We start from the raw sequence: 25,015 nt of genomic DNA, 5'->3' as shown, positions 1-25,015 counted from the left end.
ATTTCTAAGCATTGTGAGCCACAGCTGTGCCACTGGTGAGGACACTTGGCCACACCCAAGCAGTGTCCCCAGGAAGCAAGGAACAGCCAGCTGGTATTTGTGTCAAATTGTTGATATGTAAGCAGGGAGCATGCTGTGCATTTAAATCACTTTCACACTAAATTTGGAACAGAAATCATTAAATATTTATTCTGTGCCCAAAATACAGCTCAAGCGCCCTACTTACTGATATTACATATTAATTCACGTAGATTTTGCAGTACTGATAATGCATTTATTTTGAAATGGTGACTCTGAGGTATTTGTCATGATTGGGATATTTAATAAAAAGAGAGATTCATGGCCCCAGAGGAAGCCCATCCAGTCGCTTCTCTAAATCAAAGCGGCTCATGTGAAAGGAAATTCAAAGGTTCATAATTACCAAGAAAAAAACACTAGCTGTAAGTTATCAGTGATGTGTTGAAGACCAGTAAAATCAGATCTTCCAGAACAAAGATACTTAAAAGCCTAATAGAAATTCAGAATTATTTACTTAGCAGGAGGAGTGCTGTATATTCAGTGATGTAATCACAGAGCTAGAGTATAATTGCTACAAATCAATTGCTCCTTTCCCTCAGTATGAAAGGTTCCGGTTCTCCTGAAATATGAGGACTGGTTGAAAAACTTAAAAATAACTAAACAGATGCCCCTTGAGTTGCAGTGACCCCAGGGATGGCAATCAGGCATTGACTGGCAGCAGCAATCCAGCCCAGGTTTTGTACAAGCCCTTTGCATGCTGGAATAGATCAGCTGCAATTATTTCCAGGCTCTGGGTGAGCAGAATAGGGTGCATTTGATAAATTGCCCATGGTCCTCCTATCTGCAATAAGACTCAGTCATTTTTAATTACAGACGCCTTGAAAGCTGGGAGCCAGTGCTGACTGGGCAGCAAAATATTGCTACAATCCTCTCAATAGGGTTTGGAAAAGGATTTCAGTGCTGAACCTGACACGGATGTGATGCTGCCAGTCTGGCCAGAAAGTGGAGATAAACAGCTCACTTGTGGATTTTGCTGAGTAGCTGCAGACATGGAGAGAGTCTGGTCTCTTTCAGGGCCTGCTGGGTCAGGCTAACTTGTTGTTATTTATTTTCACACCTGGTATAATAAACCCTAGGAGGAGGCTAAAAAAGACCAAAACCAGTGTCAGGACCAAGTGCATCCTCCATGGCAAGCAGGATTTGCCCAGGCCCGTGGAGGAGAGCAGGGGGCACAGAGCAGGTAGTATGCTTCCTATCACTATTAAATTTCCCCATCTCCTGCTTCATGTTATCAAAGAAGGCAATCAACCTTTCCCCCTCTGTCCCTGCCCTGGCATGCTTCTTACAGTACACCCCCCTTCTCTCCCTGCAGGATTTGCTCTCGCAGTGCCCTGAGCAGTGAGAGGTGCCTGGAAGAAACCCATCACGTGGATCATTATGAGCATCAGCCTCCAGGCACAGGAGGCACCAAAGCCAATGTGCTGCTGTCTCCTTCCCAAAGACGGACTGCAGGAGGCAGAGGCTTGAGAGGCAGCAACATTGCCTGTGGAGGCCAGGGCTGCTTCAAAGGCAGCCAACAGCACCCCCCACACAGCTGCAACTGCGGCGTATCTAAATCCAGTTACAGGGTGGAATAAGCACTCCTACCTCAGCACACAGGGCTATTTCTGACTCCAGAACCTGGATGCCGTGAGAAGTCTCATTTTCCTGCAGATGCTTATTAGGTCTGGAGAGCAGAACCTGGCACCTGCAAAGGAGGGAGAAGAGAGAGAATGATGGCTCAACAGACTTTTTCAAGAGACTGAAAAGCCTTTCCAAAGCGCCTTCAAATACACTATCCAGAAATAGATTAAAGGTTATCTTATTGCAAACTGCATTTTACCAGCAGTGCAGGTAGAAAGGGTAACTCCAGCTTTTCAATGCCCTGCCAGTCCCCAGTGGGCAGCTACCACTGCACAGGGCACAGACAACTGTTCCCACTGTGAAAGACTGACCCTCAGCTGGCTGGAATTCTCCCTTTCAGGAGGCAGTTTGCTGAAGAAAGGAAACTTGCTGTAAATGCTCTGGGTGCAGGGCAAGGAGCAGACTGAGCATTGATAAGAGGAATGCTGAACTGAAGCACCCCAGCTCTTGCACCATCTGCATCTGCAGCAGCTGAGTGTCCCACGGTGCCTCCCTCCCCATCCCACACTTCCCTGATGTCAAGGATTAAGTAGAGCCAGCAGCTCTGGCTGGCCTGTGCTTTGCTCCTGCCACAGCCCTGGTGCAGCCAGGATCCCAAAGTAAATATTAGCTGAGTGTGCATGAACAGGTGAAAAGAGCAACAGTTTAAGCCACTCTGTTTGGGAGACTGAGAAATCTATATAACACTGTTACCAAGAAACAAGGATAGCTTCATCTGCTATTTTAGGAAACAGTGAAACAAATGGAGCCTGGGACACACCAGGATTTCTATTTCCACTCTGTAAATGAGTGTTATTACCAAGAGGCAGTGTTTTCCAGGGGCACTCTGTAGCCAGACTCTATTCATGCCTGAATCAAAGGATGTGCTGGTCGAACCTGCCCACTCACACACTCCCATTATCCAGTTCTTTAAAGTGCCCTGTTGCAAGGTGCAAACTGTCTAGTCCCTCACAGCATGTGCCCAAGGATGTGACAGCAAGTCCTCAGGAGAAGGTACCATTTACTTGGCACTACTTGTTGCACAGCCTAAGACAGGCTAGCCCTCAGCAGCTCCTCTGCTTCTTTTTTCAGTTGCTGCTGAAAGTTCTCATCTTTATGAGCTGTAAGATATTTTTAAGGAGTCTTTGCCACCTATTTTTCCTCTTTTTTTCCCTTTCATTTTCACCTGATACTGTACAGAACTCAGAATTGTATTGCAAAATTGCTTTTCTAAAGCAAGAGGTACAGCCAAGCAAAACCTTTTTTCATGTTTTGATGGCATGTTGCCAAAGGGCCAAATTTGCAGTAGATGACATCCAGAAGAACAAATGATCTCTGATGCTGGACTCCTGTAAGAGTAACAGCCGGTGGGCACCCTGTGATTGCTGGGGGGCTGGCACTGGGCAGCCCTGTCAAAAATCAGGAGCTGCTCTGCAGTCAGTCTCAAAGAGAGGGTGAATCCTAGCTGGGGTCTCTGTACACCCCTCCAGAGGTGTTTTCTGATCCAAACCCAGCATACTGCATCTATAAGACAAATCACCTCAGGCTCATTAAAACAGCACCATCTGAGCTGGAACAGGGATAGGAGCTAGTGAGTGCAGTCAGTGACTGGCAAGAGAAGCAGAGAGTGTCCCAGCACCAGAGTCTGCACTCTCACTTTGCTTCCAAATCTCATGTTCAGTGCAGGTGATTTGTAAATTACTTCTTTTCTGGCAGGGGAAGTTTAGACTGGCTATTAAGGAAAAATTTCTTCACTGAAAGTGCCATCAGGCATTTGAATAGGCTGCCCAAAGAAGAGATGGAATCACTAGCCCTGGAAGTGCTCAAAAGGTGTGTGGATGTGGCCCTTGGGGTCATGATTTAGTGAACATGGCAGTGTTGGGTTAATGGTTGGTCCTTTCAGCCCTAAGGATTCTATCATATTCCATGGCCACAGGGGATCTCAGCAGAGGCTAAACAGCACAAGAGATGGGTCTTTCCTCTTCTAGACGGCCTCTGCAACTCCCTGCCATCAGTGCACAGAGATTTTACAAAGGCACTAATTGCTTCCAGCTTTCATAAATATTCTGGTTTAGGCCTTTAACCAGGATTAATAAAAAGAGTGTGGGTTTGTTTGGTTTTCATGCAAACACAAGCCTCCCTGAGGGAGATATTCTGTTAAACTCTCCCAAATGGCTGCTTTAAGCAGAGTTCACTCCGTCTGAGGGTTTCTCCCAAGCCTTGGGTCCTGCCTGCTTGCTTGCACAGGCAGTGCCACTGTACCCAGTGCCACTACATAGCAAGTCTCTTCCCAAAGCCAAGGCCTCTGCTTTAGCTCTGCTTTTCTTTGCAGTAATTTCCACAAATTATTATCTATACTGATTTCCTCTGTCTAATGGAAAAAACTGGAGAGAGATACAATTGCTACAGTAGCGATTTTTCTAATATCAGCTGGTTCTTCCCTCTGACACTGTATAAAATGAAAAGAAACTTGAAACATTTCACAAAATACTTTTACTATTCTTCATCCAACTCTGCTTTTGATATCTGAGGTCACCTGGAATCTCCTTTACTCAGCTGCAGTGGCTCCAGCCATGAGAGGTGGGAAGCATTTCACCCTCAGCAGGGATTGGTGAGTGTGTATTTGCTGCTTCTTGTTTGTAGTGCAAACAGGCACAGGCACAGAGGTGGAGTATTCCCACACGGTGAGTATTGCCCCTTACCGTAACTTGCAAGAGAGCTGGTAATGCAGGTACTTTGGATCTCATTTAGTAATTATTCTGGAAAGTGTTTTAGCAGATGCAATTAACTCAGGATGCTGGGAACAAATATGTAGGGGCAGATTTTTGAAACCTCCTGGAGCCTGTTCCAAAGTGATAAGCTAGAAAGGACCATGGGTTTTGCAGCTGTGTTTCATCTTGAAAATGAACTTAGCCATCCAACATTAGCCATCCTTTTAACCCAAAGAGCCTTTGTTTTAAGCATCCTGAGAAAATAGCAATAAAAACCAATATAACATCAAAAATTACTTAGCTAATGCTCCTATTTATCTACATTTACCCACTCATGATGGGTAATTACACAAGTACCCACCGTGAAATAATACCTCTGGAAGTTAGCCACACATAATTTTCATGATCACTCTACTGCTTCCCTTCCTGCACAATTCCTTCCAGACACTGCCTTGCAATAAGATGCAAACAACTGCAAGTGAGAGATGTTTTAGAGGAAGCTGCATACATTTCTCTGGACAAATATGGCATTTGGAAAGAGAAAGCAAGAGGCCTGAGAATTTTTGACCTGACTCTTTCCTTTACTCAGTAAAAAGCATGAATGTTGTAACTGTACATTCAAATACAATCACTGTGAAAATGTGGATGTGTGAATCAAGGAAATAAAATGTTGAACACATTGACTGTGATATGTCCCTGCTTCTCTGGACCAGCAAAACTTCCAGATGAACCATATCTTGATATTCAGTCAGGCCTTTCAAAACATAACCAAGTTCAAAGTTCTCTAGTGAGCCAAATCTCACCCACTAAAGGACAAATATATTTCTGAAGGTTCTTAAAAAAGAACATGCATGTTTTTTTGGTGGTTGTATGTATCTATCTTACATCAATTAATTTAAGGAATCTTTTCTGACAATCTGTCAGAAAAGTCAATTTGTCTTTATAGTCAGATACTCAATGTCTGTGATGTTCCTACCAGCAAAAGTTATTTCTGTCGTCCCCAGCTGCTTTCCTCTAGTGAATCCACCTCTGCAGAGTTACTGCAACAATCAGAGCAATCACCACAGAAAACCTTTCATAAAGAATGGTCCAATTTTCCTCTGATCATCTGACAGAGCTTTGTTGCTGTTTTGTCCAGGAGAGGGAAGACAGAGAGCTGTAGCTCCGGAACATCTGCCTCCTCAGCTATGAGGGAGAGCACCTGCAGCTTCATGTCACAGATTTTTTTTCCATTCTCCTATACAATAAATGACATTTCTTTATTGAAAATCCCAGAGACTTCTGCTTTCTCCTCTGTTGTGTGATCACCTATAGATAATATCATCATATGCACTGATGTAATTTATTCATTTTTTTCTGCATAGGCACAACTGGACTCAGGACAAAGGTTTTTTTTTTCTGATGGATACTATAAATATGGCATCAATCAAAAGAAAGAAATGCCGAACTAAAAGACAACTAAAAAAATAAGTGAACATTGCTGAGGAAGAGATTTTTGAGACATCCCACAACCCTTGTGATAGTTATCCTTGCATTAGCAATGTTAGGGGCCAAATGGCACTAGCAGTTGCTCTATGACCTGTCCCCTAGCAGTACAACCACACACCTTGGGTGAGCAGGGCTATTTGCATTACAGCAATGATATCATGCTACTTCTAGTTGTTTGTCTGGGAAAAAATAAATAGGGAGACATGAAATGAAATGATACTGAGAAAGGCTGAGAGGGGCTGAAAAGTCTTTTCCTAACTTCAGCTTGGACAGCTCCTTTCAATGGGAAGCACACAGAAAACCTTGTTTGCAGGAACTTTAGAGTTTTGCTCTTCCCCACAGAGAGTTTGTCATCCCCAGGTCTTCCCACATTGCTGGCAGGACACACACCATGTGTGATGTGCAGAATGCCACAGCTCTAGCAGATAAGGCTGATGGAAATGGGGAAAGCCATTTTTCATTCTCTACACCAATTTTGCAGCCACTTCTCATGGCTTTTGGAAATGTAGGACCCAGAAGTTTTTCCAGACTCATCTGCTACTCTGTGCTTTTAATTAGAAGTAGGTAAGAAGCTCAGAAAGCCCAGCTGTTGTGAAAACGCTGGAACACATTGTGAGAAGCAGTGCCTATCTCATCACCCGCAAGCTATTCTCACAGCCCCATCACCATGAGCCAATGTTTATCTATTCTCCCTAAATATTTATTAGCATGAATTAACAGGTGACAGGTATTTTGATATTTAGAAAAGAAGCACTGCTAATTGAGCAGAAAAACAAAACCTTGAAAACACCCACCGACCACAAATACACAAATACATGTAAATGAAGTCTCAATCAGATCTGAAAATCACCAAAAACTAAACCATTGCATACACGATGTCTTCACTGACTCATCCCTCAGAGAGCCTCCTGAAGTTCTCAGCTTGCCCCAGGTAATCTTCAAAGCAGAACACCACGATATCATTACACATGTAATAATTAGTGACTTGGATGAAACCTTTACCAGCAATATCACTTTTCAATTAAGACTTTTAGCGGCACCGAGGTGCAAGAAGAGCTGCTCGGTGGAAAACAAATGCTGTGAGCCTCAGGTCTGCAGGGATTCGTGTGGCTCAAGATGCTGCGAGGACACAGTGTGGGGCTGTGGGGGCACCAGGGGCACAGCAGGGACATTGGAGTCCGTGGGGACATTGGAGTCCATGGGGACATTGGTGTCCGTGGGGACATTGAGGATACAGTAGTGTCTGTGTGTAGTTGTGGAGGTTCGGAGAGACAGTGGGTTCTGTGGGGACACCGTGGTGCCTGTGTGTGGCTGTGGGGACACTGAGGACACCACGGTGCCTGTGTGGGGCTGTAGGGACATTGAGGACACCGCGGTGCCTGTGTGGGGCTGTGGGGACACTGGGGACACCACGGTGCCTGTGTGTGGCTGTGGGGACACTGAGGACACCACGGTGCTTGTGTGGGGCTGTGGGGACACTGAGGACACCGCGGTGCCTGTGTGGGGCTGTAGGGACATTGGGGACACCGCGGTGCCTGTGTGGAGCTGTAGGGACATTGGGGACACGGCGGTGCCTGTGTGGGGCTGTGGGGACACCAAGGCACACGCTCAGCACCCCGCACCTGCGGGACGCCCGCGGCCATGGCGGCGGCGAGGCGCGCACCGGGCATGCGCCGGGCCCGCTCTCCGCTCGCTCCCCTCGCCCCGCGCGTGCAGCACCGCGGCCAGCGCCCGCGCGCACGGGGCGGGGCGGGGTTGGGCGGGGGCGCGCGCGGGCGCGGCGGCGCGCGGAGCCGGAGCCGGGCACGGGCACGGCGGCGCCGAGCGGAGCGCAGCCCAGCGCGGTCCGGAGCTCGCCCGGCCGAGCCCAGCCGGAGCCGCCGCGATGCTGGACCCGTCGTCCAGCGAGGAGGAGTCGGAGGAGCTGGTGGAGGAGGAGAGCGGCAAGGAGCCGCTGGCGCCCGCCGCGGCGCGGCTCTCGCCCAGCCGCCCCGGCGAGGGCCCGGGCGGCGGCGGCGGCGGCGGTGCCGGCGGCGGTGGGAGCGCCGGGGGGCTGCAGCCCGGCGGGCGCGGCAGCAGCGCGGCGCGGCCCGCTAGCCCCAGCCCCTCGGTGGCCAGCGAGAAGGAGAAGGATGAGCTGGAGCGGCTGCAGCGGGAGGAGGAGGAGAGGAAGAAGAAGCTGCAGCTCTACGTCTTCGTCATGCGCTGCATCGCCTACCCCTTCAACGCCAAGCAGCCCACCGACATGGCCCGCCGGCAGCAGAAGGTACCGGCCGTGCGCTGCCCTGCCCTGCCCTGCCCGGCTCTGCCCTGCCCGGCTCTGCCTCTCCTCTCCATCACCCACCCACCTTCGGCTGCTCCCTGCCATCCATCCTGCCCCCTTCTTACCCACCCGCTGTTGCCTTACCCCTGTGCCCGCTCTCCAGATCCCCCTCTGTCCGCATCCCTGCCCACTCCTCGCCTCTCCCGCCGCTGCCGGGCCTGCAGCTCCCCGGGCACCCCAAGGGCACTCCCGGCTCAGGGCACCTTGGGCCCACGCGGTGCGCGGTGCTGGCAGCAGCCCTGGCTCGGGGCCCGGGGCAGCCCCCTGACCCCCTGTCACCCCCCGTGCTGCTCCCCGACATGCTCTCCCACACAGAGCCGGTGACATACTTCGTTGCTTCTAGTTACGCAACGTCGGGATTCGGGAAGTTTGGGATGTTGGCCTCTAAAGGTTGTCGAAAGGAGAGAAGTGGGTGATATTGCTGGAAAAAGCCAGGCACGTGCTGTTGGCTCCTGCAAAGGGACTCCACAACTCCATGCTTACTGCAAAGTTTGCTTAACTGGGAGTGCTGGCACTGACTTGGGGAGTTGCTGAGTCTCATTTCAACTTCTTGCAAGTGTTTATGCTTGGTGAGCTCCCCGAGACCGCCTTCCCGGCGGAACGCATCAGCAGAGGTTTGCGGTGAGGTCTCTGCCACAGTCCTGACTGTCCTCCCCCAGTGTGTCACCACAGCAGGGCCGGGCGCTGCTCCAGGCAGAGGCTGGGCAGAGTGCTTCACCTGGGCTCCCATCTCCAGGAGCTGTCCTGGAGCTTGTTTCTCCTCTGAGGCACAAGCTCATGGGCCAGGGCAGAAATTAAGTTTCTTCTGGATCTGGACACAGGCATCTTACAGTCAAATGTAGCCAACTTTTTCCCTGTGGCAGCCAGAGTTGAGTCTGTGCAGAGTTGAGTCTGTGATGTAATGTAGCTCTCTGAAACAGCTGGCTGATTTTTTGTCACCATTTTTGGTTGGGTTTCTTAGACTGCAGTTTTAGCCTTGATCCTGTTCTGTGTTCACAAATGACCTTTACAATTCAGGCAGACTCCTGGATGTATTGATGCAAACGACATTCAGTTCTGCTACACCACAGGACTATTATTAGTCATTGCAACATACGGAGGTAGGAAAGTGTATCCGTACTGTATCATGTAGTTTAAAGGCAATATAGGACAATCTGTTGCTGGAAGCTTGAGTGATCTGCTTTTGTTTGCTGAGCAAAGTACATAGCTGAAATTATAGCCAGGTTTGGAGTTTCTTCTATCTGTTCTTTTTGCCTACAATGCTTTTCAACAGATTGTGAATTTCCAAAGTAGTTTTGGCTTTTGTTTCTCTGTGCAACTTCTTTGTGTTAGAGAAAGATGATGAAATTTACATTATTGTTAGTTAGTTTCACTGAAATACAAACAAGTAAGTCCTGTAACTGTTTCTCACATAGAAGTGAACTGAAGATGAAACTTACATTATTGTTTGTTTCACTGAAATAAAACCAAGTCAGTCTTGGAACTGTTTCTCACATAAAAGTGAACTGAAATTGACAAGTAGTTCATCCAAAGGAGCGTGCAGCATCTTAGCAGTTCAGAGAAGAGTGGCTGGGAAGGACAGTTTATAGTCCCTGAAATCAAAATAGTGCACTGTGAAAGGACAGGAGAAGGGAGAGGAAAAGGTGGGGAATAAAGTGCAGGTGAAACAAAGAAATGAGGAGTAATGAGAAAAATTACAAAATGGCAGCAATATTCAAGGTTATGTGGAAGTTACACAGGATCTTGGGAATAAATAATCCGTTCTCTGTGAAATGAAGAACATAGGGAAACAGTTCTGGCTTATTAACATAGCTAAAATAGGTGTGTCTTGGGGGCTGACCCTCTCCCCTCAAATTTAGCAGTGAAATGGAATTGGGAAAGCTAAATTTACCATGATAACACATGTCAAATTGAATTTACCCTTTAAGAGGTGAATTAATTCTAGTTTTTTGTTTTCTCTATATCCCTATATTCAGTTGGCATGCTGGGAGTAGATCCTTGCCCTTTTTTCTTTGCCACGACTCCCGTTGAAGTCAATTAAGGGACTATCAGAGCCTGGAGTTTGTTGATGAACTTCATGTGCTCCTCTGCTTTGCTTTCCTAACACATCCCTCTGGGAATGTTCCTTCCTCTCTGGCTGGAGGGAGACCAGAGGGTGAAGGTGAGCTCTAGAGCACCTTGCTTCAGCTGCAGTGTATTGGTTGGGTTTTCAGTAATGATGAAAGTGTCAGGTGCTCAGGACCTGACACACAAAGTGGAACAAATGTATTTTGCTTCTTAGGGGAAAGGTGAGAGAAAACTGGATTTTGGTCCTGCTCTGATGGGGGCTCTTGGGTCAGTTTGCTCATTGGCAGAGGAGGGATAAACTGCTTCCTTTCCCCTTTGCCTCTCCACCCTCACAGTCTGCAGTTTGCCAGGGAATTGTTTCATCCTTGAAGAAACAGGGAGCAGAAGATCCCCAGGTATTGTTATTTGCAGTCTCCAGGCTGGTGTGCAGGACCACACTCCCTCCTTCCCCAGTGGTGCTGGACGCAGAGGCTGCAGGAGCTGCTGCTTGATCCTCTGCATGTGCAGGGCCCTGGAGATGCCAGGCCTGACCCTGCCCATCTGCCCATGGACAGCGTGTCTGGGAGCCCCACTGGGGCCCTGCCCAGCTCAGGGGACCTGTCTTCACACCAGGCATGCCAGGGAGGTGCCACCACCGAGGTGTCTGGGCAGACCTGTGCAGCAGTGAGTGCTGGGGACCTGTCCCCAGCCCTGCTCAGCAGGTTCTGCCCAGTGCTGGAAGGAGAGGGGTGAGGTTTGGCTTCACCGGGCTCACAGCTGTAGAATGGGAGATGCTGTGACCCCGAGCACAGCCCAGGCAGGTGGCAATGGCTTTGCAGGTGAGGCAGTGAAGCTGCTGCCCTGCAGAGTGGGTTCCTGTCTGGGGTATCTGATAACAGAGAGCCCATCCCCACCACAGCTGGAGGACCACGGCTGAGATGGACTGTGTTGCAGCCAGGCTCCCAGAGCCCAGGCAGCTTCTAATAGCTTCACCTTCTTTGCAATTTCCTCAGATAAGAAAGAGTTGATTTTGTTGTGTTGTGGCCGCAGCATTGAAGTTCTTCCTGGGCTGTGGATCCCTGTTCCTGCCCTGGGGAGTGTAATCCTCCCTGCTTGTTCCTGCAGTGCTGTGTCAGAGCTGGCTGGTGCCCTGGGGGCTGGGAACACACTGGGAACACACTGGCACAGCAGGCACCAGTTGTGCAGCCACACAGGCATGTGTAGTGCTCAGGAGCTGGAAAATGCAGCCTGGTGTTCTGCAGCACCCATGAACCCCCCTGGAATAAAGGGAACTGTGTAGTTAAGGTGCTGCTGTTGCACCACAAAGGTAATTACCTGCTGTTAGATAAATTAGAGTGTATGAGAGCAAAGAGAGCAGCGGAAACGTGTGAATGGATGGTGTAGCTGGGTACTTACTGCATGTGGGCATGACAGCTCTGCTTGTTTACACCAGCAGTAAGCTCTGTGTTTCAGATTTTCAGATTAATTTAAGCAGATCCCACTCAGAACTGGTATTTTTCTGACCCTGACACCCCAGAAATTTCTGCAACAGAGGAAAAGCTGTTTTTTAGATGAGTGTGTTCAGGTCTACACCTCTGCTTTGGGTTTATTTTGATGTTTATGGGGTAAGACTCCACTACAGTAACTACACATCTGTGATGTCTACCTGTAAGTTCTTCTATTTACACCTCACTAGCACTATTTCCTAAGGAAAAAGAAAAAAGGCTTATTAGATACCTGCCTGTGCTGTCTTTGCTTCCCACTTAGTTTTCTTTTTTAAGCCACCACTGAATTCCAGGCACATTAGAGATGCAGACAATGGTCTGCAAGATACTCATCCCTGTAAGGCTTGGTGAAAATAGGGAGATTTCATTTTTATTTCTACCCCAGATGGGAGGAAGGTGCAGTGTGTGGGCAGCCATTACTAGACACTGGGGAATCTGAGCAAGAGACCAACTGAACGAGGAGGAAAACCTCCCATCAGAGCTTACAATATTGTTGGATATGGAAGGCTCCGGCCTCATGATGCAGCTCAGGAGGAAAGGGGCTTTGCCAGCTCCATGGCTCCCAGAACAATGTGTTTTATTACTGCAGATGGCACTGAGCTTGGTAATTGCCTGCCCAGGATGTGTGTGGTCTTTTCTCTAGATCATGCTGCTTTGTTGGAAGTAGAGTGGAGACGACCAGCCGTGCTTGGTGCCTCTTCCCACTTGTTCCCAGCTGTCTGAAGCCTTTGGGAAGATAGCTCAGCCAGCAGCCTAGGGATGTTGGACAAGGTGTGTGTCTGTAGTGATGCAAACCAAGCATCCTTGGATGTGGGTTGCACCTTTTGCTAAATATCTCTGCAGCTCACCAGTCAAAAGGCACAGCACAGCCCTGGAATTGGTGTTTGCTCCTTCAAAATAGCATAAACTGAAAACACTCGTTGGGAAAGGGGCAGCAGGAAGAACTTTTTAGGAGATAAAATGAGGAGAGCACATTAGGTCAGACATTGTTGCAGCCGTGGTTGCCACTGCCTGTTTTCCTTCCTGCAGAACAAGGGAGCAGGCAGGCAGGAGAGTAAATCAGTTCCCAGCGGGATAAATGCAGGATGAAAAAAGTTCCAGATTTGCTGCAGATTACCAGGGCTACTCCTGGGAGAAGAAGCTCATGATTTGGGTCCCCTGTGTAAGCCTGTGGGATGACGTCAGGTGCATTAGCAAAATTCTCAGTCAAATTCAGCAAAGCGCTTAAGCTTGTGCTTTGCTGAATGGTGATTGATTTAAGCACAGTGCTTAATGCAGAACAGGTGTGAGGGTCAGAAACTGTTCAATTGGTTACAATGCATCTTAAAATACTGAATGCTGCCATTTCAGCAGGCTCACAGATGCTACAACAGTTAGGACATAGGAAAGCTAGTGCAGCCTTCCAAATAACCACATCTTCCTTACCGTGGGTTGGATTGTTACTCTCATGCCATACTTACACAAGTTCTCTCTTAAAAGCACCAGCACATTGTTCTTCTGGGACAGACTGAACTCAGGTGGTGTTGGGACTTGTTTTAGCAGTTTTCTGCTGGAGGAATTTGTTTTTGTGATCAGATTCTGCTCTGCTGGTCCCAAGAAACCCTTGGAGACTTTAGGTTTTCTCAGCTCTGAGGGCAGGAGAGGTAAAGATGATGCTCTGCTTGTTTTCTGTCTGTCCCTCAGTTGCTGTCTAGTCCTGTTAAGAAGCAGCTGCAAGGTCCAGGCAGCTCTGAAGCACGAGCTGTACCTCATGTACAGCTCTGTAGTTGCAGCAAAGCTTGCAGGAATATTATGAGTGCTATGCCTGTGCAAACCTGGAGGAGTAGTTAGGGGCTGACTTCACCCCTTAGATGGCTCCATGTGGGCACAGGCCACTGCCACCATCAAATGAGGGCTGTGTGTGTGCCTGTGCCCAGCTCTGTGCCAGCCCTGAAGTGAAGGTGAGCCTGCCTGCAGAGCATCACCATGGCAAGGAAGGTCTGGCACATCTGAGATGCTGTGCTGCTTAGCAGTGTGGAGTGCAGAATGTGATTACTGTGCTCAAGTTGTCTGGAATCTGCAGAAAACAGTTGTTTTCAGTTAAAACACTTATAATTTATTTTGCCAGTGTCTTATCTTAATTTAATTTTAGGAGATATTAAATATTTGTCATACTTTGGCTATTTATATACTTGCAGTTTATTGGATTGTGAAGTGGGTAATTAAATAGGCTGTGAGCTTGGTCTTTGGCTGTTGTAAAACTTTGCAGTTCCTGATCCATAGCCTGACATTTCAATTATTGTGGGTGGCACCTCTTGGGCCAGAGATGCTACTAACTAAGAGTGGAGAAGACTTATCTGATCATGCAGCTCCAAGCCCTGCTACAGCCCCTTGTTTCAAAAGGTGTAATTTATGGCCTTGCTTTGCATAGTCTAGACACTCTCCCTGAAGCACTTTGCCTCTTGCACAACTTGTAATTTTTTCTGCTGAATGGTGAGTCACTTGTTCTCCATTTACCTATGTGGCAAGTGGTCAGCAAGTCATTTCCCTATGCAATTTTTTGTTAGCTGGAGAAATATTTAATTTGTTTTTAGTTTATTTAGCAGTAGCAGCCCAGCCATCCCAGCTCTGCTACTGGCAGTGTATATATATAAACCCCAGAGCTGCTGGCAGTGCTGTAGTCCAGAGTGGTACAAGGTAAACATCCTCTTTCTGTTTCATGATGTAAACTTGATCAGTATGTTAAGACCAATCAATACAGTATGATCAATAAAGCTGTTGCTTGGAGAGTATTGATGTGAATCCAGCTAGTGGCTTCAGCAGTGCCAGGGTTTCACCCCCAAAATGATCTCTAGAAATCAGATATTTTAGTGTGCCTTTGAGCATTAAGACTAATTAAAACAGTATAGTTCCCTTAAAACAGCAGACAAAGGGACTTGCCCTGGTGATGAGCAGCTCTTCTCCTTATGTCACCCAGGAGGGTGGGGGGAGTTTGATGGGTGGCCCCTCAGAGTGTTCCCTTCCTGGAAATAGAACAGGCTGAGGTCCAAGGGAAGGTGCCACCTCCCTGCCCAGCTCTTTTAGAATCTGGTGCAGGACAATCAGAATTGTCTCCTCACCTTGGATGCTCCTTATGCAAGTGGCACCACCAGCTCCCAGTGGGTCAGAACTGGGCCACCCTTCTTGGAGGGGATGCTCCAAGGTCCAGCTCCCTCTTCATGAGGATGGGTGAGGGGAGATGTGAGGGATGGAAGGTTCCTGGGCAGCTCCCCTGTGTCATTACCAGGGAGGTACTGTCAAAAATACACAGAGCATCCTAGCCTGGCACTTGCTTAGGAAGAAATAATTTGTGGTACAGGATATTTGGGTTACTTCAGCCAGGTTTTCCTCTGAATTGTGTGGGCTTCATTTTTAAGACAGGACATAAAGTGCAGTTGCTGAGTGTTTGATGTTAACCTTTTGAAATTGTTGTTTGAAAAGGTGCTTTTAGTGATAATATTTGGTATTGTTTGTCTGTGATTCAGGCTGATAAAGTCAGACATTTTCTAGAATTTAAACACCTGAGTCAAAGTGTCATGCAAATATTTATTCATCTTGGGGTAAGTCGTGCTGTGTTTGTAGTTGTCATAGTTCAAAACCTGTCTGTCTACTTCACAGTGAGGTTGGGAGCTTGGACTTTTAATAGTGTCAGGTTTATAGTGACCCTCATGGGTGTCTCCGCATACCTAAATGTTAATATTCGATGAAGAAACTTAATGAAATCTAGATTTTGTCATGTTTTTTAGTGACGGTGTTGTGGTGTTTATCTTTGGGGACTGGCAATGCAATGTGCACATCTTGTAGGAACCTCACTGACTTTGGTAGGACTTTGGGCTGATGCCACTGTGCATTTGTGTAATACCCTGACAAACAGGGCTGATGGTCCAGCACTGCCTTTTGTGACCTCGTGTGCTGAATTAGGGTGACATTCAAACAAAGGCAGGGCTTTCAGACTTTCTCAAGTGAAGAATCTTCAAATCTAGCTTTGTCTGTAGACTCTCTGCCGACCACCTTCTACTCCCTTTTTGGGGTGGGATTTAGATCCACACTTGATGATTTAGGTTTAGCATTTATGAACTGGATCTGATCCTGTACAAGCATGGAGCAGAGTGACCCTGTCCCTGCAAGTCTATCACTCGCTGTATGTCTTCAGCCGGGTGATGAATTTTGGGGGGAAAAATTCAATAAACTTTTTGGCAGTGGAAAAGAAGTATTTGTTTAGGATGTTGTCGTTGCCTGAGGCACTTCTGCAGGAGCAAGAGGCCTGGTATCCAGAGCAGCTGCAGCACTGCAGTGTGCACAGGCTCAGTTCAGTCTCTTGGAGCAGGGATAAAAGGGGGTGGTTTGGCTCCCAATTGCCTGTCTGGCACAGGGGTGAACAGTAATAGGGAGGAAAGGCTGTTTTCCAGGCACACACCTTGAGGACTTACTGATAGAAGAAGCTATTTGTTAATAATTGTCCTCTTGAAACAGTCTCACAGGTTGCCTTGTAAAGAGCAGTCTCTGCTCCAGAATTTGAATTTGATTTCTAGCATTTGCATTTGATCTTGAGAACCTATTGAGCTGGAGAGGATGGCAGTGAGAGTCTGCAGATTCTCTAAGTTTGTAGCAGCCACTGATGTCTGTTACTTGCAGTGTGCTTTCAGTTGATGAGGTTTGTGGGGCTTGCTGACTCCTCTGGGATGCCATTCTCCCTTTCCTGGGGAATTTAAGTTACCAAGGCACATGATGCTAAGTTAGCGTTGCCCTGAGGTGCAGAAGGCTTCAATCCTGTTGAAGGGTTTTGCTGCTTTGAGCACCCCAATATATGACCACAACCCACAAGTTTTTCCCCACCTCCACATGGCAGGGGAGCAGCCCCATGCTTTCCTCAGAGGCCCTCAGAGAGGGACAGCGATTTACCTTTGTTGGTAGGGATGTGGGTGTGTGCATGAGGGTCATTTCAGAGCCTGGAGTGTCACAGCCAACAAACAGACTCTGGCTGGCACTGGAGAGGACAAGGTGCCTGGCTGGTGGGATAAAGGGACTTGGCTGTTAGAGGGAAAATAGACCAGTAATACTAAATACAGCTCCCTGATGTTGGGTCTGCAAGAAGGCACTTACCCATCTGATTTCCAGTTGGTGCTTTGCTTGGAAATGAACTCTTATCCCAAGGAGTGATTTGGGGGAGCCCTGTCTAGCCAGTTGGCCAAGTGAACCTGAATACTGCAAAGACACTTTGGGAAGAAATTTCTGGGCTTGCTCTGGCCAGCCTTGAGGTGTGTCTGGTACAAGTGGCTGTGGAAGGGAGAAGCTGCTCCATGAACAGCAGATGCAACCTGTGTTCCACTCAGTGCTCCTCTCAGGTGTCCCTATCCCTGTCTGATGGCTGTGGGCTGGGAGGGAAGGAGCATTTAGGTGTTACGTTTTAGGCACAGAAAATATGGGATGATTTGGGAACAATTATTTGCAGCAATCCAAAAGTTCTGTTGGACTGCTGCTGATGCTGTAGTTTTTGCAAGGAGGTGGTATCACTTTGCCTGATGTGCTCTTGCATGGGGTCAGCTCCTCACACACCTCAGCAGCAGAGAATTTAGGCAGCTGGAAAGTGATGTGCATATCACATAAGCAGAACATCAAGCAAAAGGCAATTTTCTTCTAAGATGCCAAACACCTTTTCCTAATTCAGCAAGAGGGTACAAATGCTTTGCACGTTGCATGTGACGAGTTTGCTTTTATTGTCACCACCTTCCTTCCTTCCCAGCAGACTGCTCCCATTCTCCTTGCAGCCAGAGATGATGACAGACTCGTCTCTGCCTCAGGAGGAAGCTAATGGGGTGACGCAGCAGGAGCCAGCTGCCTTGCTACCTGCATGGTGACACTGCAAGGGGGAAGGAAGGCCACAGCCAGCACTTCTTCAGCCATGGGCCAGGCTGCACAACCTGTGCACGCTGCAAAAACCAGCTCTGTGCCTCCCACCCTGGCTCTGCAGGCCACCCTCTGCCAGTGAGAGCTCCAGGCAGAAGCCATCTGCTGCTGTTATGTGGGGATGCTCTGAGCTGCATGGGGTTGGTTTTTGGTGCGTAGCAAACAGCTAGCTGGAGTTAGGACTGCAGAGACTTTGTGTGTGCTCAGTCATTTGTGAGGGCAGAGCAGCTCCCAAACATGAATCTATGCCGATGCTCTGCATTGGGAAAGAACAGGGAGCTGGGAAGGGCACGAGACCTGCTGAGGGACTTTGGAGTTGGGAAGTTTCAGCTTTGTCCCCTCCCTTTATCAGGTGTTTGCTGCTTTCGTCTGCAAACATTCCTCCTCTGGAAGGGTACCTGTGAAGGAGCTGGGGCGGTGAGGAGGGATTGCTGGCAGTTCTCAGGTGTGACTGTTTTCCTTTTCCATCCCCCATTTGCTCTGCATCAGATATGCCCAGGGCTATGCAGACATGATGAGAAATAATACTCTTCTAGCCTCTAGCTGTCTCAAGAGAGAGCTGGTGTCCTCAAAAGCCTTGAGTTGATCATGCAGTGGTGGATTATGTTAGCCGAGGCTCTGCCTGGTATGATTTCTACTTGTTTATGGGCTCCTGGGCTTAAGTGGTACCTTCTACTCTAAAAGATGTTGGTTGTAATTCTGAAAAGACTCTCATGGGTTTTATCTGCTCCAAGAGCTACTTCTTTCCCAGAATCTCTCATGACACATTCCTGCAGAGCCTGAGCCACATGCCCAGCAGGGAGAGCAGCAGTTGGTGCATTTGTTCCAGCCTCACTGGTTTAGGGAGGGAAGGCTGGGCAGGAATGCCATCAGAGAGCCTGTTTTTTAAACTGTGAGCTGGCTGCTTGTGTCAGCTACGTGAGCCATGGGCATCCCCTGGAGGGCTGCACCAGCCTGGGAGGGAGTTGTGGGCAGAGCAGAGTGGTGGAGTGTGCCTGAGGCACAGGTAGGGAACAGAAGCAACATGCCAGTAGCAAGGTTGGAGGATGGAGGAAGTGAGTTTGACACTGGAATTACACTTTCAAACTTCTGATTTTGCTTGTTTTTAAGTGCTGTTACAAGTGCAAGTGCTTGTGCACAGGTTGTGAACTGAGCAGGATGGGGTCTCCATGGGCATTGTTAGATTTCTCCATCAATAGTGAAAGCCACTGAAGTGCCTGGACTCCTGTGCTGCCTGATATAAAATGGATGTTTCCTTCTAAGGCTGCATTGCATCCCTGCTGCTGAACTTTTATTTGGAGTTCCTCAAACTATGACCTCTGAAGCCCCTGTGGCAAAGCTCCTGCTTGGTACATATTTCATGCAGCAGGATGTCAGCAATAGAAATTCTTCCTGTAATTTCATCTCTCTGTAAACTCCCTTCTCTCAGCTTCTGTTGCGTGCCAAAATATTCCTTTCTGCACAGAAGTCACCCCAAAAGTGAATCAGATCCTGCTGAGCAGGACAGTCTTCCCACTACCTATTTATAGTGCATGCAATTACCCTCCATGCATCTCGGAATTCTAATTGCCTTTTTATTGCTGTTTGTAGTGTGTTAAAGGTTTTTGAATGCTCATGCCTTGTGTTCTCATTAGCTCTATTTATTCCTCCTTTGGCTCCCTTCCTCAACCTCATCAAATTTAGCATCTTCATGCCTTCAGGGCCTTGGACAGCTCTGCCACTTCTGACTTCTCCCATGTCCTTGCTTGTGTTGCTGCTGCAGATGCTTTGTGTTCCCCAGTCTCAGTGTGACGTGCTCTTTGGACCTGTCTGGTGGTAGGGGCTCTGTGCCTGCTGTGGTACCCTGCCATGGTCCCTTTGCTGGGCAGGGTGCCTCAGGGAAGGTGCCTCAGTGTGCCTGAGGCCGCTGTCCTACATCAAACAGGGCTTTTCAGCCTGGTGAGGCTGCCCAGGCAGTTAGGGGCAAGTACATGATTTCCAAATGGGGAGCACTGGTCAAGAGTCTGGGAATTGCAGCTGGTAATAGGGACTGGAAGTTGCTATGCCAGGTAAGAGGCAGGTGCTCTGGCCTGGGGTCCCCTGCATGGATTTGTTTTGTCAGGGTGGCACCAGAGCTGTTGTGCCACCAGCGGTCCCCTTGTGACAGGACCCTTCTCTAAAGCCACAGTCTCTTGGGCTGGGGGCACGTACAACTGGTATCACTGAGATTGCTTTTTTAGAGCTTTGTGTGTATCCTGTACCAGTTTTCACATGATGGGCTTGTGCCGCACCTGGCACCCTGGTGGGTCACTGGGAACAAGCAGTAGCCTCTGTTTGTCTCTTATGGCTTCTTGAGTGCAAAGTCCTTTATTATGTTGTTTGCTTTATGTTTTAGCCTTGTTGTGTGGCATTTCCATGGCTCAGATTAATTTAATTATCCCCCGAGGTGCTTGCTTGCTCACAGTTGTCCAGGACTTTATTGCCCTCCTCTTGTGTATTGAGGAGCCCACACAAATCTGAATCATCAGTAAATGTAATCACAGTGTTTGATGTTTGTTCTTCCAAGTCCGTGATATATACAATGAATGAAACTGGTCTTAATACCCATCTGTGCCTCCCCTTTCAGCACTTCTTATGTTCCAACATGCTTAATTGCTGTGTACAGCCCTGCCACTCTGTCCTACCAGCATTTGTATTGACCAGAGGAAATAATGTTTTATGTGAAATTGTATCAAAATTCTCACCCTATAGGTAATTTATGGCCAGAGCTTGCTATCAGCAAGTCCAGCATGTCTGCTAAGCACAGTGTGTGCTCAGGGAGGGCTGAGCTCAGTAGCCTGCAGTGCTCTGTGTGTTGGGGCTGAGGATGGGTGAGTGCTCCGTGCTGCCAGCCAGCATTCAGCGTCCCTGCCTCTGACATGGTGGCACTTGTGACATGGCTGTGCAGCGTCACTCCAGGCTGGCATCCTCAGCTGTGGGCTCTGGCTGAGTGTGAGGGTTCATTAGCCAACAAGAGAGTTACTGAACTGGAACAGCCTTGAGCTTCTTGGTCTCAGCGGGAGTTTGCTGTTTCAGGTTCCTTGTGAAAGGTGAAAGCAAAGGCAGAGCTTGGCAGTTTGGGCACTGACTGGGGGCTTGAGTTTGAGCCAGGTTACAGGCTCAGCTCTCTGCTCACTTCTTCACAGACTCACACAATTATCCAGATCTTTCTCAAGCTGTTATCAATAAGGTGGTGAAAATATTACTCCTGGAAGACAGAGCTTGTGAGATGCTGGGTGAATTGCTTAGTGCAGGATGCAGGTCTGGGGAGCACTGGGGCTGGACCCAGTGACAGTGGCTGTACTGTAGCTCAGACACTGAATACCAGGGGCTGCCCCTTCCGTGACTTGCTGTGTCCTCCAAGCAGCTTTTACAGCTGCTCCCTCTTAAAATAAGACAGTTAATAGTCTTGCATAATTCATGCTTACAAGTTGTACACATTTGACGATAGAAGGAGCCGATGTTTCATTTACACACATGGGGCTTCATATAGATCGTAACAGCTCTGTGCACAACAGTCGTGCACCCTTTCCTGCTCTTTGTGTTTGGGCAGGTGGACAGCAGCCTGCCTGCTGTTTCCATAGGCAGGGCAGTGCCTGGCTTACGGCATCCTGCTCCTCTGACATTTCCTGAGCTTGTCACAGGAGCTGCCCTCCTTCAGGAGGGAGAATTGCGGTGTAATGCAGAAGCAGGACAGGAAAATCTTCATCCTTATTGCTCTCAAACCCCAGCTGCTGTATGAAAAGGAAGCAGTCTGGAGTCCTGAGCCTAGTTTTGCATTGCTGGGAGTCCGTGGAGCGAGGCTCTGCTCCAGATGGGCTCTCTGGGGATGCATATGGATGTGCTCTGGCTGCCCTTGCTTGGGGCGCTCTCGGTGCACAACGCGGCCTTCAGATGTTCGTGCTCTGGTGAGGGCTCAGGATTCAGGGACAACCAACTGTGACTAGCAGGACACAGGCATTTTAACTCGTGTAGCAGCTCAGCTGCCCTCTGTTAAAGCCCACACATTCAGGGGAAGAGTAAGACCTCTGATTCCTTCCTCTCAGCCAAGGGCATGAGAGGCAGTGGCCAGCCAGAAGCAGCTGCCTTGCTGTTGGGTTGCTGCAGCTTTGGGAGGGAGTTACAGCTGCTCCAGTAGTGTGGAAAATCATCTCCATTTATCTCTGGTGTTATGCCTTGGTGATGTCAGAGGGTCTCTTTACATTGCACATATATTCAGACTAAGCAAATCGCAGTAGTGATTTTTTCCTATTAAAATTTAATGATGGAATATGACACTTGTAAGTGATTTCTTTTATTTTTTTCTTTAGCCAGTTGTTTCATATGCTGTATAACCTTCATGCTAATGGTAATAATCTTTCCTTGCTGTGACTCAGGGGAATGGATGTGCCTTTTGAATTTGTTTTTTTTTTTACCTGGACAGAATCTTTGTGGTAATTTGTTGGGTTTTTGGTTTTTTTAAAGAGCTCTGATTACTTGCTTTGCAATGCTATGACCTGTATTCAAGGTGAAACTTGTGATAAATATTTGCTTTGGGGAGAGAGGAGCAACCATGCTTTTGAGAAGATTAAGGCCTGTCAGGCAGCAATCCTCATTTCAATTAGACATCAAAATGCAAATCATCCAGACTTCAAAGTATGTCAAGGTGAGAGCAGAAAGGACTTTAATGCATTCTGAGATTAAGTTGAAATCCTTGAGCACTTTAATTGTTCTTGGTTAGTTACGCTGTCTAGGAATGGTGTGGGGGTAAGTTACAGCTGTACAAGGAAGCCCTTCAAAGATAGATTTAGTCTCAGGATTTCAGGAGCTGGAGGAGGGATTTGCTCACCTGGATGCTTGGGAGACTTTGCTGTGTTTGAAAGGGGGAATGACAGAGCTTGGGCAGTGGGAAGACTGAAGTATTTTTAAATTTCTACTTGAAGAGATTAGCTATGGTTTTATGAAATGTAAATGAAATTCCTACTCTTCATTCTCTTTTTCTTGTATCTGCTTCTGACTTTTCAAGGAAACATTAATGAAAAATTTGGGTTAAGAATCAGCAAAAAAACCAGCTTGTCCCTGTTGAAACCATGGGTACAAGGTCGTAGCTGTTTATGTAACAAATCTCAGGATTCAAAAAATGTCCTTGGTGTCATCTTGTGCAATTTTTCAGAGGTGTTTATGGAGTCACAGTACCATTTTGCACCAGAAATTTTAGCCATACACTCTAATTGTACATTGTGTGCCTCTTCGCATGCAGTTTGAGTGATCACATTTTGTAGAAATGACACAGAAGCTTAATGAAAAAAATAGCAAAAATGCAAATTATGCATCTATCTTATTTTAAAAAATGCTAGCAGGTAGACTCTGCACTAGACAAACTTCTGTAGACAGAAAAACTCTCTTGAGAGTGTTCTTGAGAGCTGGACCTTGTGTGAAGAGCATTTTCAGGCACCTCACATCACCCCCTTCCCAAGGGAGCCAAGCAGCCAGTGAGTCCCCATGGCTCCCTGGGCCCCGTGGGGCTTGGGGCTCTTTGTGCAAGGCAGCTCTGGGCATTGCTCTTGGGAGTTGCTGGGCCTTGGTAACTCAGCAGAGGTGGGAAGGGCTACAAACAGGGAGGCAGAGGCAAAGAAACAACCTCCTGCATCATGCAGGCTACTGCTGAATCACTGTTTATGCTGTTTCTGTACCTGCTGACTTGATGCATGGAAATAGGGTACCTCTATTTTTAGTTCTTACCTTGTGCATTCATGCACACGCACACTGAAATTATACTTTTTGTGATGGGAGCAGTTTCTTGCCTACACAGGGAAAGTATTTCAGAGCTGTGGCACAGTAATGATTCCCAATTTCTTCCCTTCCTAAATTCATCTGCACAAGGAGAGAGTGAGGGAGAGCTGCTTGCTCTCTGTAGTAGTGCAGGATGCCCTGAGTGCCTTGAAGCTGCTGCTGCAATCGATGCCATCCAGACATGGTCCTGCCCCACTGCCTTTCTGGCAGCAGAATTACAGCTGCCAAATTTTATTCCATACCCTGCTGGCTTCCTTTACCCTCTCCTTTTGAGCTTATTTGATACCTAAATAGGATTTATCAACTATTGCAGCAGGACCACAGTGTTTTGGTTTGTTGCTGTCAGTTTTTAATCTGTGATTTATTTTGCCCCTGTTGATGCTAGTGGAGCAATATTCAGCTCTATCAGCAGAGGAAAAGGTCCCAAGATGAAACCAGCACATTTGTTTTGGCAGGAGTTGTGTGTTGGCTGTTACCTGCTGCTGCATTAATTGTGCTGTGAAAACAGGCACCGCTTTTGAAATAATTTAGATATAAATTACCAATATGAGCTGGGATGTTGAGGTGAGGGAAAGCAGTGACCCGTCAGTACCAAAAAATGACTGTTTGCACTGGGGGCAAGACCTGGTTTATTTTGTTTATGCTGTAGGAAGCCAGTGGTTGCTGGTGGAACATTCCAGTGAAAACAAAGCTTTCTCATTCTTGTGCATTGGGATTGACAGTGGGATGTTGGGAAGAGAAGAAATAAAAAGTGCTCTGCTTTTAAATGGCTCTGTCATTCATGTATCGTCAGCTTTGTGACACTGTCTGTCCTCAGCTGCTGTGACTTCAGAAGCTGAGATTCCCCAGAGCTGATGGGATTATTTGACTCAGTGATATTCTTTAGAAAATGCATTATTCCTTCCCTGGTATCCTGCTGGTGCACAGGGTGCTGGTCCCTGCCACCACAAAGCCTCGGAGGGAGTGCTGCCGATGCTAAAATGAGTAAAGTCATGCATACAGTGACAGCAAACTGGTCCAAGTACTGTGTCCCATGTAACAAGTGTGACAAAAGGCTTGTCAGGATTCTGCCTTAAATTCCTGTGTCCAAAACCTTAAGGTTTGTACTTGGCAACCATGAGGTTTTTCCAACTGCCTTCTTTGATTTGCTCTCAGGAGAAGGTAGCAGGGAAATAGCTGCTGCTCTTGGATACTGGGTGAAGTTTGGCATCACCTGGGTGGGAATTGTGCCTTTGACCTGAAGGTCTCTGTAGCTTTGGTTTCTGGAAAGGCTGAATGCGAAACTGTCATCTTCCAGCAGGTCTCATGTCTTAAAGCACTTGCAGCAGACCCTGTGGCAGCCTTGCTTTCCTTAGCAAGCTTATTCAGTTTCAGTATCCAGAAATTAGCGTTGCCTCCAAATTCAGATCCATTTCTTAAATAACCTTTTACTGCACTGTGAGGGTTTGGTCTGGCCAGCAAGGATGACTTAGTGATTCTGGTACTCACTCTGGCCCAGTGATGCCTGATGTCCTCTGGGTCCTTTGTGCCCTTCATCCTTACAGAGC

General features: G+C 47.8%; 1 protein-coding gene across 9 annotated transcripts in view; it reads left to right on the top strand.

Annotated features, from left to right (window-relative positions):
• Positions 1–7,749: 7,749 nt before the first annotated feature.
• CADPS (calcium dependent secretion activator) overlaps positions 7,750–25,015 on the top strand; it is a 203,498-nt gene continuing 186,232 nt past the window's right edge. For all 9 annotated transcript variants that reach the window (XM_063164920.1, XM_063164919.1, XM_063164923.1 and 6 more), the window contains exon 1: positions 7,750–8,145. In XM_063164920.1, the coding sequence (XP_063020990.1) occupies positions 7,765–8,145 (381 nt within the window). In that variant the 5' untranslated portion in view covers positions 7,750–7,764. The remainder of the gene's footprint in view (positions 8,146–25,015) is intronic.

Source organism: Melospiza melodia, chromosome 10, assembly GCF_035770615.1.
Source record: "Melospiza melodia melodia isolate bMelMel2 chromosome 10, bMelMel2.pri, whole genome shotgun sequence".
Taxonomy (NCBI): domain Eukaryota; kingdom Metazoa; phylum Chordata; class Aves; order Passeriformes; family Passerellidae; genus Melospiza; species Melospiza melodia.
Note: the sequence above shows the minus strand (reverse complement) of the source record. Positions and strands in the feature narration are given on the sequence as shown.